The sequence below is a fragment of the Dendrobates tinctorius genome, unplaced genomic scaffold (genome assembly GCF_039654945.1).
Source record: "Dendrobates tinctorius isolate UK_male_01 unplaced genomic scaffold, ASM3965494v1 ptg000006l, whole genome shotgun sequence".
Taxonomy (NCBI): domain Eukaryota; kingdom Metazoa; phylum Chordata; class Amphibia; order Anura; family Dendrobatidae; genus Dendrobates; species Dendrobates tinctorius.
The window spans coordinates 12,098,113-12,116,115 of NW_027361674.1; the positions used below are offsets into that span (position 1 = coordinate 12,098,113).

At 45.0% G+C, this 18,003-nt stretch overlaps 1 protein-coding gene across 3 annotated transcripts in view; it reads right to left on the reverse strand.

Moving 5' to 3' along the window:
• Positions 1-18,003, reverse strand: part of PPP1R36 (protein phosphatase 1 regulatory subunit 36) — a 63,633-nt gene that overhangs the window by 33,213 nt on the left and 12,417 nt on the right. For all 3 annotated transcript variants that reach the window (XR_012231286.1, XM_073570681.1, XM_073570671.1), the window contains exons 3-4: positions 10,981-11,108; positions 10,053-10,122 (exon numbers count right to left, since the gene is read on the reverse strand). Coding sequence is in view for 2 of the 3 variants with exons in the window: in XM_073570681.1 (XP_073426782.1) it covers positions 10,053-10,122; positions 10,981-11,108 (198 nt within the window). In the remaining variant the exon portion in view is untranslated. The remainder of the gene's footprint in view (positions 1-10,052; positions 10,123-10,980; positions 11,109-18,003) is intronic.

Sequence of the window (18,003 nt, forward strand, 5' to 3'; positions counted from 1 at the left end):
TTCAGTCGCCGCAGAGGTACTGCAGCTCCTCCTGAGATGTGGTACCCCACTATCCAGGTAAGGTGGAGACACCTGACCACACTCCAACACCTGCACCCCACACCACAAAGTAGTGTAGCAAAGCACCTTCGGCGGCTCCCACTTGGAGTGTAGCATAGCACCCCTTGGTGGCTCCCTGCTTGGAACACGAAATGTGCTGGGAGGTGGGTGGAGCTGGGTTTTTGTACTAAAAGAGCAGGAAGAGTATAGGATTCAGTCAGTCTGACAGAGAGAGGGAGTTGGAGAGATCCCCAGGAGAGGGATGGATGGATGGAAGTGCTGCAGCAGACCTCAGTGACCTGGGTCTGCTGGCACAGGAAAGAGACATTTTAGAAAGCCTGATTCTCCATAAGAAGGAAAGGATTAGTATGGAACGTGAGGAGAATAAGAGAGCAAGGACCAGGGTTAGAGGAGAACCTTTCCCAAGTTCTAAGCGCAAGGCCGGGGCCCTGTCCCCGAGGTTGTATGGATACTAATGGTCCTGCAGCAGGCACCGGAGGAATAGAAGTAGTGACCACTTTATTCCCACACAAGACTTGGGGGCACAACAGCAACGATAGTGAGCCGGGACTAGGTAGAAGGAGTCCCCAAAGGTGTCCGCTAAGAGGGAGACGTTCAGAAAAGGCACATATGTTGGCGAAGTGTTGGAAAGGAGTACTTCATCCTGCCTGGAAGTTGGCTGAGCTCCTGACCCTGAGGACACCGCACGGATGCGGGCACCTGTACCACAACAGACTGTAAGTAAAGCTTTGGAACTACATGTCCTGGTGTCCTCCACTTATTCTGGCGCCAACCCGTCCAGCACTGCTACATCTCTTGCGCCCGACACTACACCATCTAAGTGTCACTTCACCTACTCTGCCCTGGGACTACAGCCCTGCCTGTGGAGGGCTATAACATCATTGCTGCACCACACCATCTGTCCCAGAGGATCTGTCTGCGGCGTCGGCTTACATCTTCATTGCCGAACACCACAGGTGGCGTCACGAATCACTTATAACCTTTCACCACCATAAGCACACTGAAACAACCCCTTTCGCAATGGAGCCCCAGGGCCACGGACCGGGTCACTGCTGCCGTGACAACCCCCCATTGAGAAGATCAACCGGCCCGGTACCAAGTACCCCACAGCCCTGGTGAGTGAGGGCACTCCATGTACAGTACATGATGATTGTGGGGAAGTCTCCATTCTATACCAGTGGCGATATTAATGAATACCATGAGTCTTTGGACAATGTCCTATATTTTCCACCCTGTATCTCCATCGATGAGCTTGACATTCTAGAAGGGGTAAGTAGGAATAGGTGAAGAAGGATGATGGTAGATTATGAGGAAGGGTAGAGGACACGATGCTGACAGTTCATAGACATTGTGTAATAACGTATCAGTAATAATACATAATGTTATGATCAATGGTCTTATCTTCCAGCTTCTCTGCAAAACTCCATTTGCTCGGTATTCCATAACATCATTCATCCGAGAGCGCCCATTCTTCCACTCCATAAACTGGAGCGACCTGGAGTCCGGCAGAGCCGAACCACCGTTCCATTATGAAGATGTAAGTATAGCACATGGGGACATGCATAGTGTTACCTCTGCCCAGTAGTACACATACCCACCATACACCTCATCATTATATTGCCCAGTATACAGTATATATGTGAGGAGTCAGTTGTAAGAAATGTAAATTTCTCTTCTTAAAAGGGAGAAAAGCAGCACTCACCTTTAAAAATCACTTTTTTATTAACGTCCTTTAAGACATATCATCAGTAGAGAGAGAAGGATCAGATGCGGCTGTTCAGAGAGACCAGCCGATATGTTCTACGGGACATTAATAAAAGAGTATTTTTATACGGCGAGTGACGCTTTTCTTCATTTTTGACCTGCAATTGTTTCCCCAGTTTGGTGTCTATTAAACTCAGCTCCCCTGTGGTTCACGGACCCTTTTTTAAATGTGCAACCTGCGATATTGTGATCTCCGCCCAGACTTTATTATGGTGCCGAGTCGCTTAAGTTTCTTTATTTTGAATATATTTCTTTTCTTACAGGAGTAATAGGCTCATATAAATCAGCCCCATTCCAGCAACATCGAGGAATGAAGCTTTAATTAATCTGATGAGACAATTATCTGGACTTTCTAATTTACCGGACCGTGACAAATACTACAGAGTTTCCACCACATTACAGCCACGTAGATTTGAGCACCAAACATCCAGGGATGTATTACGATCACCATATTTGGGTTCAGGAAGGAATTTTTTGCCCCTGAGGATATTCCAACAACAAGTCCTCGGGGTTATTTTTCGCCTTCCTCTGGATCTAAAAGGCTGAAATTGAAAGACTTCTTTCAGCCAAACATGCCATTTGGTTGACTCATCTACAATGTGGTGATAAGGACAAGACTACTGGATATGGACAGAGATAGCAGCGGCTGCTCCTTCTCCACTGAATATAGACAAAAAGAAGGTAGCGGCTGCTCCTTCTCCACCAGATATAGACAAAAAGAAGGCAGCGGCTGCTCCTTCTCTACCGGATATGGCCAGAAAGAAGGCAATGGCTGCTCCTTCTCATACATGGCCATAGGCCGGGGTCACACTTGCGAAAGCTCGTACAAGTCTCGTTTCTCAATACCCAGCACTGCCACCGGCACTTAGATCTTAGCGCTCAGCTGCATAGAAACACACTCTGGTCCTGAGTGCCGGCGGCAAGTGTGAGCCCAGCCATATACAGACACTACCAGGTCATGGACAGAATGAAGAAGCGGCTGCTCCTTCATCTACCTGACCATGGCCAGACATAAGGCCATATGGTTGATCGCGGTGCTGTAAGAATCCAGGAAAACTTCATCTACACAGATCACACGTCGCATATTCCTGCTTTTCTCTCCATCACGTGTGATCCAAACCTGGATGTGCAAAAACAGCACAAGTGCAACCAAAGGCCCGAGGAGCGGAATCATGAACATCTGCTCCTTTCTATAGAGAGTGACTGTATCTACAGACTTTCTTATTCCATCTTTGCATATTAGTGTGGGGAAGGTGACTTGACGGACAGACTTGACTGGAAGTAGGAGGGGACGATTTGTGCACTACAGACGGAGATCGGCAATGACAGAAAGGTAACAGCAGGGAAAGACAGAAAAGGGAGTGCAGTACCGGGATTTGACCACAAGATGGCAGGGGGAGTGTAGTTCAGGACTTGACATCAGCTTACGGCTATAGAAACTGCTTAGTCATGGGGGGGTGGGGAGATAGGAACCCCGGAGGGAAATTCCCAGTGAGAGAGGGGATAAATAGGACAGGTTAGGGTTCTAGGCTAGGATAGTCCCGGGAGGAGCTCAGGAGGAGAAGACTCAGGACAGAAGACTAAGAACGGTGGAAGAGCTCGACCAGGGGACTGACAGGAAGAGACAGTCAGGGGGGTGGCCCTGACACAACGGACCGCAGGACAGACGAGGCCCCTGGGGTACCGATTGGACGACGACCTCGGGCAGGTGAAGCGCTGGCGGTAGATTGGTCTAGGACATCCCCAGCGAAAGATCCGCGAGGGACGTCATCACGACTGAAGGAAAGGTGAAGGTACCCGGGACTGGAAACGGAGAGCTGTAAACATGCTGCGGTGTATGGCTACAGTCGTCAGGAGGATGGCCAATAAACTCGGACCTGTTACAATTGGAATCTGCCTCCGTCTCGTCTTTGCATCGTCTGCTCGTGGTAAGCAGTGGACCACCCCCCAATCTGGACCCTTACCACATTAGTAACAACTTTTATGCAAAAATAAATATATTGAACATCTATGCTGCTTCTAGATCGATTCTTCTGACAGAACTGCTTTTTGGTATTTTTACTAATATCCTGATGACCTAATGAAATTATGGAAGGGGCTGAATATCTCTCATAAGGATTTTTGCATACAGTAAAATATTTAAGTTCTAAAAAGAGATGAGAGAATATAATCTACTCAAACTATAAAGTATCCTCATTTACTGCTCTCACAGTAGCATAACTTCTGGAGAAGCAGAGGTTGAAGTCGCCCCAAGCCCCTCACTCAGACGGGACCACCCAAAGCTTAACTTATCGGTGAGGGCAGCCAGATGATACAGAAAGACTTGATACAGAATGGCAGGGGGGCACACTAGACGTGCTCTGGGCAGAGATAAGGGGGATAGAGTGACGTGATGAAGTCTGTGATTCTGAAGTACAAGGTGCTCAGTGCTCAGAGACATGGCCGAGGTGAGGAAGGCTGAACCTGACCACCACTGAGCAAGACACAGAAGGTGAAATATCAATACTGAGCCAAGAAATATCTGAAGACAGATTTTTTAAAGGTTTTATGGACTGATGAGATTAGAGCGACTCTTGATGGACCAGATGGCAATGGTTGAAGAAGTAACTGGTACAAACATCTATTCTGACACCAGCAAGGTGAAGGTGGGGAATAGCTATGGGTTGGGATTATTAATGATGAGCTTGAGGGACCTTTTCAGGTGGCAGATGAACTTAAAATCAAGTCGCAAACTTATTAGGCTAGTTTCACATTTGTGTTTGGAGGCGCAGCCGACGCTCGCCGGGAAGCTCCGCCCCCGCCACGCCTCATCCGGTCAGCTCCGCCTATGGGCGCCTGCCGCTGCATATGGCCTGCATACCCTATCTTTAGCATTGGGTACGCAGGCAATGCACAGGTATGAGTTTGCCGCCGCATGTGTCGTTTTGACGGTGCGGCGACCGCACCAAAATGCAACACGTTGCGTTTGGCGCAGGTCACTGCACCGTCAAAACGATGCATGTGGCGGCAAACGCATACCTGTGCACGGCCTGCGTACCCAATGCAAAAGATAGGGTACGCAGGCCTTATGCAGCAGAATGCACCCATAGGCAGAGCTGACCAGAAAGGCGCGGCAGGGGCGGAGCTTCAGGGCAAGCGTCCGCTACACCTCCAAACGAAAATGTGAAACTAGCCTTACCAGTGTTTAGAAGACTCTTCTTTCATACAGTGGTAGAGGAAAAGATCTGTATATTTCAAGAAAATTATGATTGTTCTGCAGGACAATGCTCCATTGCAGCATCAATGCCTCCACTGCTCGGCTGCCAGTAAAGATGAAAGAATAATGACACAACCCCTTCCTCACGGCCCTAAATCCTTATGAGTAATTGTGGGCCCTTCTTAAATGGGAGGTTTACGGTGAACAGTATAACACACAAAAATGAACTGTAACCTTCAATTCAAAAAAGGGGTCCAGTTGTGAGAAAAGATCCATGATAAAATTATTTTTAATAGTGATGGGCGAGCACTAAAATGCTCATTGTTTGGGTCGAGCAAATTGTAAAACTCGGGCAGAACATCGACCCCAATGTAAGTCTATGGGAGACCCGAGCATTTTTACCGCCATCCCCCCGGGGGTCCTTTTTAAGGTCTAAAAACGTCTGAAAATGATGGAAACACTGCTTAAATGACACGGGGACATCATGGGGATCGCCCCTGGTAGCATTCCTGACTCCTAGTTCACATCTTTAAACAATGTTTTCAGAGTTTCATGCCATTTTTACCAGTGCACCAAAAAACATACCAAAATGGATTTCGCTGGGAAATATGTTAGGGTACATCCTTTGCAGGTTAATGACTTGTATATAAGGCAAAATAAATAACCCCAGATCAAAATGTTCCTCCCCCACTTGGGCTATGTTCAGACGCAGCGTTTTTGAACGTTAACATTGCTTTCAACCAAAACAAATGCATTCACTGGGAAATGTCATTATAACATTTACCAACCATAGCTGGCCATGTGATATGTGACACAGAAGTAGACATATCTGGATTCATTTATGAAAGAGGGACACTTAAAGTCACAGAGCCTATTTTTACAGGGGCATCAGGCAGCATTAATCTGCTTAAAGGGCCATTATTAAACAGTGGGTCTCCTAAACTGTTATAGCCTACTAGCTATTGAACCCGTTCTGCGCCCGGGTGGTGAGCATTTTTATTGGTATATGGTCTCCCATCCTGGTATGTGCTGCCCCCCTCCTATCCTGGTATGCATGGCACCCCTCATCCCTATCCTGGTATGCATGGTACCTCTCATCCCTATCTTGGTATGTATGGTACCCCTCATCCCTATCCTGCTATGCATGGCCCCCTCATCCCTATAATGGTATGCATGGCCCCCTCATCACTATTCTGGTATGGTCCCCTCACCCCCCCAATCCTGGTATGCATGGCACCCCATTCCTCATCCTGGTATGCATGGTTCCCTCACCCCCCAATCCTGTTATGCATGGTCCCCTCATCCCCAATCCTGTTATGCATGGTCCTCTCATCCCCCAATCCTAGTATGCATGGACCCCTCACCCTCCAATCCTGGTATGCATGGTCCCCTCACCCTCCAATCCTGGTATGCATGGTCCCCTCACCCCCCAATCCTGGAATGCATGGTCCCCTCACCCCCCAATCCTGGAATGCATGGTCCCCTCACCCCCCAATCCTGGAATGCATGGTCCCCTCACCCCCCAATCCTGTTATGCATGGTCCCCTCACCCCCCAATCCTGGTATGCATGGTCCCCTCACCCCCCAATCCTAGTATGCATGGACCCCTCACCCCCCAATCCTGATATGCATGGTCCCCTCACCCCCCAATCTTGGCATGCATGGTCCCCTCACCCCCTATCCTGGTATGCATGCTATATTTCAACCCCTTATCCTGATATGTATGTATCCTCACCCCTATTAAATGGCACACATACAAAAAAATCTTTATACTCACCTTTCTTCCCTGTGCTCCAGTGCTGTCCCGTTCTGCCGGAGGCCGGGGGAGGAGTGCGGCGCCGGACTACGCGCATGCCCATACCGCACTGTCCAGCGCCATATTGCTGAAGACACACTGCAAATGTGTCTTCAGTAAAATGGCGCCGGATAGCGCTATGAGCATACTCGATTCCGACGCCGAACTCCTGCCCAGTCTCCGGCGAGAAGAGAAGCGCCGATTCATGCTCCTTCTGGTCAGATAAGTATGTAAGTATGGCACTGGAGATCGCGGTATGCATTCAGTGTCTATGCGTACCGCGATCTCCGGCGCCAGGCTCGGACTGGCCCATAGGGTAACAGGGGAATTCCCTGGTGGGCCCTTGTGCAGGTCTGGGCCCCCAATCCCAATGTGTGGGCAGAACTTGGCATAATTCACTCTATACAGAAAAAAGCAGCATCTCATCGTTCATTAACCAAACTACCCAGTTTATTATTATATACTGCTATAGGTACATTTGTGAGCAAGGGTAGTGTAATATTTGTGTGCAGGTAAAAAGGGGGCCCCCAAAGTCAATTTTACTGGTGGGCCCTTGGCACCCCAGTCCGACACTGGACATAATGATAGGGAATTTAGATTGTGAGCCCCAATGGGGACAGCGACGATATTGTATGTAAAGCGCTACAGAATATGATAGCGCTATATAAGCAATGCATAACAATAATAATAGTTCAGGCCCTCTTCAACTACTGGTGCCTATATCACTCTACCTAGATGGTCCCCTATTGAGCCAATCCTCCAGACCCTAACCCACTACTGATGCCTATAGCACTCTTCCTTTATGGTGCCCTCCTAAGCATATCCTCCAGACCCTCACCCAGAACTGGTTCCTGTACAGTTCGCCCGAACATATTTTCCAGACCCTCACCCTACTAAACTACTAGTCCCTTTGGCACTCTTTCTGGATGCTCCCCTCCTGAGCATATCTTTTAAGCAGTGACTTGGGACTGTGAGCGCCAACCAGGTCCCTAGAACTAGGGCCTCCCTAGGCTATTCCTGTCCCCTGGATTACTCCTGATGATGGAGATGCCAGGTTCACGTGCCTTGCTATGCAATCCAGGTAGGAAAGTTCCAGGAGCTTCAGCTGAACAGACTGACCCTTGCACTGCAAGCAAGGAAAAAAACAGCACTGTTTGATAAGATGGTGAAGTATTTCTAACCAGTGCCGCAGTTCGTGAAACCAGACGCCGTGATCCTCTGGCCCTTCTCTGTCCTGCGTGGTATCCCCATGACAATATACTTCAGAACCTCTCTCACTACTGGTGCCTATCACATTCTTCCTGTACAGATCCCCCTGAACATATCCTCTAGACTCTCACCCACTACTGGTATCTATAGTACTCTTCCTGAACTTTCCCCACCTGAGCATATCCTCCAGACAATAACACACTACTGGTGCCTATCGCACTCTTCCTGGACTTTCCCCTCATGAGCATATCCTCCAGACCCTCACCCACAACTAGTGCATGTCACACTCTTCCGGTACAGTTCCCCCTAAACATAGTCTCCAAACCCTCACCCACTACTGGTGCCTATCACACTCTTCCTGTACAGTTCCCCCTGAGCATATCCTCCACACTCTCGCCTACTACTGATGCGTAACACACTCCTCATGCACAGTTCCCCCTGAACATATCCTCCAGACTCTGACCCACTTCTTGACCCTTTTGCATTCTTCCTGGACTTTCCAATCCTGAGCATATCCTACAGACAATCATCCAATACTAGTGCATGTCAGGCTCTTCCTCACCCACCACTTGTGTCTGTCACACTGTTCCTGAACTTTCCCCTCCTCAGCATATCCTCCAGACCCTCACCCACTACTAGGGCATGTCATAGTCTTCCTGTACAGTTCCCCTTCAACATATCCTCCAGACTTTCACCTATTACTGATGTCTATCACACTCTTCCTGGATGGTTTCCTCCTAAACACATCCTCCAGTCCCTCTACCACCAGTAACCTTGCTTACGAGGGCAGAACCTTCCTAGAACTTCTAACTGTGCTTGGCACTCACCACCACTGGCTCACTAAAACACTCGGAAAATCATGTGATTATCCTTTTGGACAGTAAAGTAACTTCCTTCTGACTTGGCAAGAAAACCATTTACTCTAAATTTCCAAACATTTCAAGAACTTTTCACCCCACAAATTTGTTATGACACACTTCATTTCCGTCAGCAGCAGTTACCCTGGCACACCCCATCTGCCATGAAGACTGGCGCCAATTTAAACATATCTTTTATAAATTAGTAAATTATGCAATTAAATTAAATAGACAACATGCCCCACATAACCTCATCACCCAACATGTCGGCACATAACGTCATCATCCAATATGACGGCACTTTAAACTTTTGCAGTTTGACTGTACAAGGGGGAGTTCCAGCCAAACACAACAGAAGTAAGGAGCTTGTTCACCTATGGGAACAATTTTTTTTTAATTTTAGGTAAATGAATGTAATTGGTCCTTAAAAATCATTTTTACAATCGGATTTCATTAAAATTTTGCACCGTTTTCCTTCTAATAGTCTTTGAGTCGTACTGTCTATAGCTGGATGCAGAATGAGCTAACTGAGAATCCATGAGTCAGCTCGCTATAAGTCTCTGACAGGGAGTTCATGACTCTTTCATCATTCTTTTTCTGAGCTCTTTTCAGCTCATTTAGAACCACAGACCACATCGAAGTTTAATGTGCAGCAAAAAAAGCTTGTAAAAGCCAAACAGTGCAAACGTTTAGCAAAAATGATGTTAGCCCTAAATATATGCATTCAAGTAAAAAGAAAATTGTCCCCAAAGATGCAAAGATGGACACAACCACCGGGTGACAAATATACGCACCCACTTACAGGATCCCTAAGGCCGGGATCACACTACCATGTGTGATGCGAGAAACTTGCACGAGTCTCTCACATCAACACCCGGCACTGCCGCAGGCACTCAGGACCGGAGCTGCGGCTGCGTGTATTTCTATGCAGCTACAGCTCCGGTCCTGAGTGCCAGCGGCAGTGCTGGGTGTTGATGTGAGAGACTCGTGCGAGTTTCTCGCATCACACACGGTAGTGTGATCCCGGCCTAACACGTCACCTAACAGTAATGTGAAGAGAAGTTTCTAAGTCCTGTTATCTGTAACTTTACAGATCACATCAGATGCATTTACTACCGGCATCAGTATTGGGACTAATGTGATTTATGTTTCCTTTGTGGATCGGTCATACCTGAAAATGCTGGAAAATCCAAACGTAAAGTAAAGTCGTTCTTGTTCTTCTATCAAATTTAATGCCACTCCTGGAAAACAGTGGATTAATATATAACGTGTGTTCTCAAGTTTTCATTCATCTGGCATCTGCTGATAACTTGGATCTGCCTCGACTTTATCATTAGCAAAGGGTCTGACCAATGGGACTCCTACTGATTGCAGCAACTTTCGAATCCCGCCCATTTCTTGCTCTAATCTAGACTGTACATCATCCACAAATTAATTTTTCCATTTTGAGAGGTGTTATGGCCAACCATTTACACCACTGAGCAAGAGAATAAAAATAGATTAGGCAGAAATATAACTTGAAAGTTATGCCCCCCCCACCAACCAGGCAAAATATGTAATATCTATCATTGGATATTGGTCATACTATATCCTACATTAGCCAAGATTGGAGCCAGCATTTACAATGGGCCTTGTGGTCCAGTATTGGTTGCTATTTGTAATATTGGTCTCTTTAATTGTGGCTGAGGAAATAATTGGACTCTAGGTCCAGGGTGCTACCATCACTTCTGCACCATGGATGGTCCCCCGTCCTGAGCATATCCTTCAAGCCCCTGCCCACCAGTCATCTTGTTTACCTGAGCTGTGCCCACCTGGAAATTCTAACTTCACTCGGCATTGCCCACCATTATCTCACTAGGTGCCTAGTCCCACTTCTCTTGAGCCTGCACGTTTTTGACTCTTCTGGCCTACTCCAGCTACCTCAATAAGGCTCCACTCTTACTCTCACAGGGGATGTTCCTCTTTCTCTGGGACTCAATGAGCGTTGGTCTCATCTGCCCATTGAGCCAGTGGGAACTCGAGGAAACTCAGGTTATCTCTTTACAGGCCATTGGACAGAAAAATTTCCTTCTATATATACATGTTCTCCACACACTTACTTTTGACATCATCTAGAGTCACAAATTCATGTTGTCGGTTCTTCTTATGTTTTGGAGATTTAGTCATTCTCTCAGTGGTATTTCTTTCGGGAGATTTAGATCCAGGTCTCCAACGAAAATCTGAACGTCTTAAATAATAATGGATTAGGACACAAACATTTGCAACAAATGATAATAAATATCCACACACTGAACATTTGATCCAATTTTCAGTTGCCTTACTGCTGTGTTGACTTAAATGTAAGGATTTTAGCATGAACCCACCTGCCACAAAAAGATCACCTAATTCAGTTGGGTTCTTACACTGACATTATTCATGCGTATCAATGTATAATATTTGACTGAAAACCGTATCATGAAAACATATCAAGCATGTTTCTTAAGGGGGGGGGTCTCAACTTCTTAACTTAACTTCTTAAACAGCTGAATTTGCTGAATTTGCAAAATCAAGCATCGGTGCAATTTATCTCTTATTAAAAATCCTCTCGGTGCCTAGGTTACCGGCCAACTCATCAGTCTTATTAATGTCGCCAGTTTCCTAAGTACATAGCATGCATTTGCAAGATGTTTGCTGTGCAATTTGCAAGAGTTGATCAGGATTGCTCGATCCTGCCAGCTTCAGATTCCCTGTGCTTCTCTGATGCTGCACAGGCAAAGCTGCCTCTGCTCGCAGCATGGAAAAGTGCACGGTTCAAACCAGCGACGTGACCATACCATAGGTCTAAACTGTGAAAAATCAGGAGTGCAACACTCCCCGGTAAGCAGGAAGCTGGATTGCTGAATACGATCCTTAAAAAAAAAAATTAGTACAGACCTTTAATGTGAAGGATAAGCTATGCTTTCCAAATCTTCCAGAACATGAAGGAGGCTCCTGGAACAAAGGCGGTTCTACTATACTCCAAAACAAGTCAGAAAGTCTCTGAGGCCCTACTGAACCTGTCTGAAACCTCCCGGACAACAGCTATTCCAAGTGGTTTCTTCAATCAGGGAGACGAGCAATTGGAAAATGGGTCTGGACGGTGATAGTTTAAAAAAAAAAAGGGTTTGGCTAGATAATGTCTGTAAAGTGCTGTGGAATTAATGGTGCTATATAAATGAGTAAAATAAATAAATAAATCATCTAAATTTCCCAGAAACTTATTATGAATTCTTGCCATCAAAAATATTCTATGGGACAAAACCTTACAGGTTTCGATGTCATGCAGCACATCTTCCTCAGGACAAAACCTTACAGGTTTCGAGGTCATGTAGCACATCTTCCTCAGGACAAAACCTTACAGGTTTCGAGGTCATGCAGCACATCTTCCTCAGGACAAAACCTTGCAGGTTTCGAGGTCATGAAGGCCCTCTTCCTCAGGACAAAACCTTACAGGTTTCGAGGTCATGCAGGACCTCTTCGTTTTGTCCTAGAGGAATAGGTCCTGCATCACCTCGAAACACGTTGACTATTAACCTGTTTTAAAATAAAGCTTTGAAGAATATCGTCTGCCAGACATCTTTATCAGCAGCACAGATTTGGACACATACACTTTATACATGTTGCTTAGTTGCAACAAAAAAAGGTGAGCGTACCTTTCCACGGTTCACCCTATGTTTTTTTGAATAATCTTTAATTTAATATAGTGCTAACATATTCCACAGCGCTTTACAGTTTGCACACATTATCATCGCTGCCCCGATGGGACTCACAATCTAAATTCCCTATCAGTATGTCTTTGGAGTGTGGGAGGAAACCGGAGAACCCAGAGGAAACCCACGCAAACACGGGGAGAACATACAAACTTCTTGCAGATGTTGTCCTTGGTGGGATTTGAATCCAGGACTCCAGCGTTGCAAGGCTACAGTGCTAACCACTGAGCCATTGTGCTGCCCAAACCCTATGTTTTTAACCAGTTAAGACCCTACTTGCGTTTTTTTTTTGCTCTCCAGATTTTCTACTTCTAATATGGGTCATTGTCCCTCTCTGTCCCTTCTGCTTATATAAGAGTTATCGCCCAGATTTGCATGCCGTGGGAGAAGAAATGCCCTTCTCCATGGTGGAGCACAACATGTTTCCACACAGCTTTTCCTGGCGCAGATAAACTCAGAGACGGCTGAACAGTAGATGAGTTATACCATGATCCATCTCTTCTCCGACTTATCAACATCAATGGCCTAATATAAAGTCCTGCCATATGATGGGCTATAAATGGACTATTGTGGTCTGGCACGGCCGGCTAAGCTGCTGGAAACCTAATACTGTAAGGCCAGGATCAGACAGTGCCAAGATATTATCATATTGTAAATTCTCCAATGTTCCAGTCATTGCAATAGAATAGATGTGATAATAGAAGACAGATCAGAACATGTGTTCCAGAAGATTATTTGCTATGCAAAAAAACAAACCAGAAGCCTTGTGTGCTGCTATAAGGCTGCTATTGTTCAGCTGCAGCCACAGAAATACACTAGTTATGCATTTCTGATCCCTAATGCTGGTCCACAATGTCTGCGTCATAACGGCACATAGATAAAGTATTGCGCCCGTGAGATATTACCGACTACGCAAAAAAGGGCTCTATGTAGTTGGCAGCGACGTGCAAACTGAAATTACAACATGGTGACACTTTATCAGTATTTTATTCTCGCACCAGCGATCATACGATTAACACTACCTGTGGTAGGGGATAAATGTTTCTCACGATCCAATATATTGTTTTTGAAGGTAGGAGAATTTAATGGGTCCATAGGATTTATCACCTGTAGCCACAGAAAGTAGTAAACCATGATCACTCGGTGTCCTACGGCCGGGATCCCCAACCAATCACAAGGTTGGGGAAAATAATGGGTCCGTAGGATAGACAGTAGTGAATATTGCAAATTATAGTACTGGCACAATTATTTCACAAATATTTGAGGGCACAGATCCACTATCTATAGGCCCAATACAAGGGTTGTGGGAATGTTACCATTTGTCCATATGAAGCCGAGATATTTTTGCATTGAATCCACTGAATGTTGTGGTCCAACTATAAAAATGGTTTTGTCAGGGTCTTACAGTGTATACGGAAAGAATTCAGACCCCTATAAATTTTTCACAGCCATTTGGTAAATTCAAAAAAGTTCTTTTTTTTCTCATGCACCCCATCTTGACTGAAACAAAACAGAAATGTAGAAATTGTTGCAAATTTATTAAAAAATAAAAACTGAAATATCACATGGTCATAAGTATTCAGACCCTTTGCTCAGACACTCATATTTAAGTCACATGCTGTGCATTTCCTTGTGATCCTCCTTGAGATGGTTCTGTAATGTATAATAATTAGATCTGTCTCTTTAAGCAAGCCAGACTTATGGGACTTGGGGGGTGGAGACAAGAGGGATGAGAAGGGAAGTTTCAGTTTCACTTCTGTGTAGCATGGGAATGCAACTGTTATGCTGTGTGCTGGAGGACGAAGAATAAAACATATCTAAAGTTTGATACCTTGAATTCTTCATAACGTGTGGATATTACAACTGGCGACGAGGATGGGATATAATCACCTACTACTGTGAGTACGGAATATATTTTACCGCTTCACACGCCAGCACTACTGAGAGACTCTATCATGGCTGACTACTTGCACACATTCCCACAGTTTGATATGACTGATGTCATTAATCTCTCCCATAACTGGAGAAAATGGCTAAACAGATTTGAGAATTTCCTAGAAGCCATGGACATAAAGGAGGAGAAAAGAAAGAGAGCTTTGCTCCTGCATTGTGCAGGCACAGGAGTCTATGACATATACAGTACGTTACCTGCAGCAGAAACAGACACATACAGCAACTGCACTAAAGCTCTCACTGGCTACTTCAACCCCAAACAGAACATCAGATATGAAAGATATAAATTCAGGATTGCCAAGCAGCTTCCAGAAGAGTCCATAGACACTTATGTCACACGGCTGAAAGAGTTAGCACATGGATGTGCCTTTACAGATGTAGATGATGAAATCCTAACTCAAATCATTGTCACCTGCTCGTCTAATAACCTAAGGCGTAAGGCTCTGCAGCAGGATATCTCTCTACATGATTTGCTCAAAATGGCCCGTGCTATAGAAATAGCAGATCATCAGGCTACCGTAATGGAGAATGGGGATAAATTACATGTGCATAATCTCAAACAGAAAAATTTACCAGACAAACAAGCCCAGAAACAGAAGAAATGTTATAGATGTGGGCAGGATTTCCCTCACCACCAGAACAAATGTCCAGCTATGGGACAAACCTGCAGTAAATGTGGAAAAGGGAATCATTTTGCAGCTGTTTGCAAATCAGCGCACTACAAGCCTCCGCTGCCTATGACAAAATCTGCAGATGTAAAAGTTTAAATCAGGACACAGAAGAAATGTCTGCGACTGAGAACTATGTGTTCACTACCTCTGTCACTGGTTCAGTACAGTCTCCCTGTGTTACACTCTCAATCTGCAACACTGACATTACCTTTACAATAGATACAGGAGCTTCAGTGAATATCATAGATGGCACTACATATGAACAATTGAAAACAAGGCCAGTCTTACAACAAGTGCAGACTAAAATCTTTCCTTATGGATCTAAAACACCTCTAGCTATAATGGGACAATTTGATGCTGAAATTAGATATAAAGAAAACAGGCAGAAAACCACTTTCCACACATTACAAGGATCGGGAGGCTGTCTTCTCAGCTATCACACTGCCTTGGAGCTAGGGCTCATCCAGATTATTCATACCATAACTGACCCTGCGGATATGGATGTACAAACTATGGTGAACAGCTTTCCCTCCCTATTTAGTGGTTTGGGAAAACTAAAGGACTCTCAAGTACACCTTCATGTGGATGACAATGTTCGTCCAGTAGCCCAGCCTCACAGGCGTATTCCATTTCACCTGAGACAGAAGGTAGAAAAGGAACTCCAATTGCTCATGGATGAGGACGTTATTGAAACTGTTACTGGTCCCACTCCGTGGGTCTCTCCACTTGTGGTAGTTCCAAAACCAAAGACTCCTGATCAAGTGAGACTGTGTGTTGACATGCGCCTGCCCAACACCGCTATCCAGAGGGAAAGACATATCTCACCTACGATTGATGATATTATTCATTTATTAAATGGAGCCACCGTCTTCTCAAAGCTCGACCTCAATAAGGGATATCATCAATTAGAACTGAGTCCAGAGTCCCGATACTTGACCACATTTTCCACCCATGTGGGCCTCAGAAGATACAAAAGATTGACTTTTGGAGTCTGCTCAGCAGCAGAAATTTTTCAGGATGCAATAAGGAGTGTCATTCAACACATCCCAAATGCCTTTAATTACAGTGATGACATATTGGTTTTTGGTAAAACTCAAGCTGAGCATAATCGTGCTCTATATGCTATCTTCGAATGACTGCTTTCTGCTGGACTCACTTTAAACAAAGAGAAGTGCGAGTTTGACAAGGGTTCATTAGAATTCTATGGTCACATCTTCTCGGCAAAAGGAGTACAACCAGACCCCAAGAAAGTGGAAGCTATCAGAACAGCCTCAATTCCACAGGATGCCAGTGAAGTGCGTTCTTTCCTTGGAATGGCAAGTTACTGTGCTAGATATATTCCGAATTTTTCAACAATCAGCAATCCACTACGGGAACTTACAAAACAAAGTTGTATTTTTCAATGGTCTCAAGACTGTCAGGCCTCTTTTGAAACAATTAAAAATGAACTCTGCTCGACAACCACTATGGCTTATTTTGATCCAGCTCTTCGAACTGAACTGATTGTGGACGCCAGTCCCATGGGACTGGGTGCTATTCTAGCGCAGTACAAGGATAACAATCAAAATCCTCACATCATTTCTTATGCAAGTAAGAGCTTAACAAACACTGAAAGAAAATATTCTCAACCTGAAAAAGAAAGCTTGGCAGTTGTCTGGGGATGTGAACACTTTCACTTATTTCTCTATGGAGCTCCCTTCACCATTGTCACAGATCATCAAGCACTTCTTACAATTTTTGGAAATCCCAGAGCTAAAATGCCTGCACGAATTGAACGATGGGGCCTACGTCTACAGGACTACAACTATAAAATTTTTCACAAACCTGGAAAATACAGCAATCCGGCTGATTATCTTTCAAGACATCCTACTAATGATTATATACCTGTGCATTCCTCCATTGAAGAATACCTACGTTTTGTTACAGATCATGCCATGCCAAAAGCACTTTCTCTTGATCAATTTATAAATGAAACAACAAAAGACAAGACACTCTGTGCCCTAATACAAATCATCCAAAATCGAAGGTGGCATGAAATTCAAAAGGAAAAATTTCCTGATTCTGAGATTGATCTGAAAGAGTTAAAACTATTCTCAAACGTACGTGAGGAATTATCAGTCACTGAAGAACACCTCATTCTTCGAGGTACCAAACTAGTTGTACCTAAGACTTTGCGTAACTTAGTCATACAGATAGCACATGAAGGTCATTTAGGAATTGTTGGCACAAAGAAGTTACTCAGAGAAAAAGTGTGGTTCCCAAATATGGATCACTTGGTGGAAGAAAAGATTAGACGCTGTTCTACTTGTCAATTAATCACTCCATCATCAACCTTAGAGCCATTACAAATGTCTCCGTTACCCACTGCTGTCTGGGAGGAAGTGGCAGTCGATATATATGGACCATTGCCAAATGGCCAATACATTCTCGTAACAATTGATGAATATTCTCGATACCCTGTCATTTCATTTATCTCTTCAACATCTGCTACTAATGTCATACCGGAGCTGGACGACATTTTCTCGGCATATGGTATTCCAAGAGTGGTCAAAACAGACAATGGACCTCCATTCAATGGACATGTGTTTACACAATTTTCTGAATACTTGGGATTCAATCACAGGAAAATCACACCTTGCTGGCCGCAAGCCAATGGAATTGTGGAACGTTTTATGCGCACTCTGGGGAAACGTATCAAGGCAGCGAGTCTGGAGCACATCCCACTGAAACAGTCATTATACAAATTCATGCGTAATTACCGCAATACGCC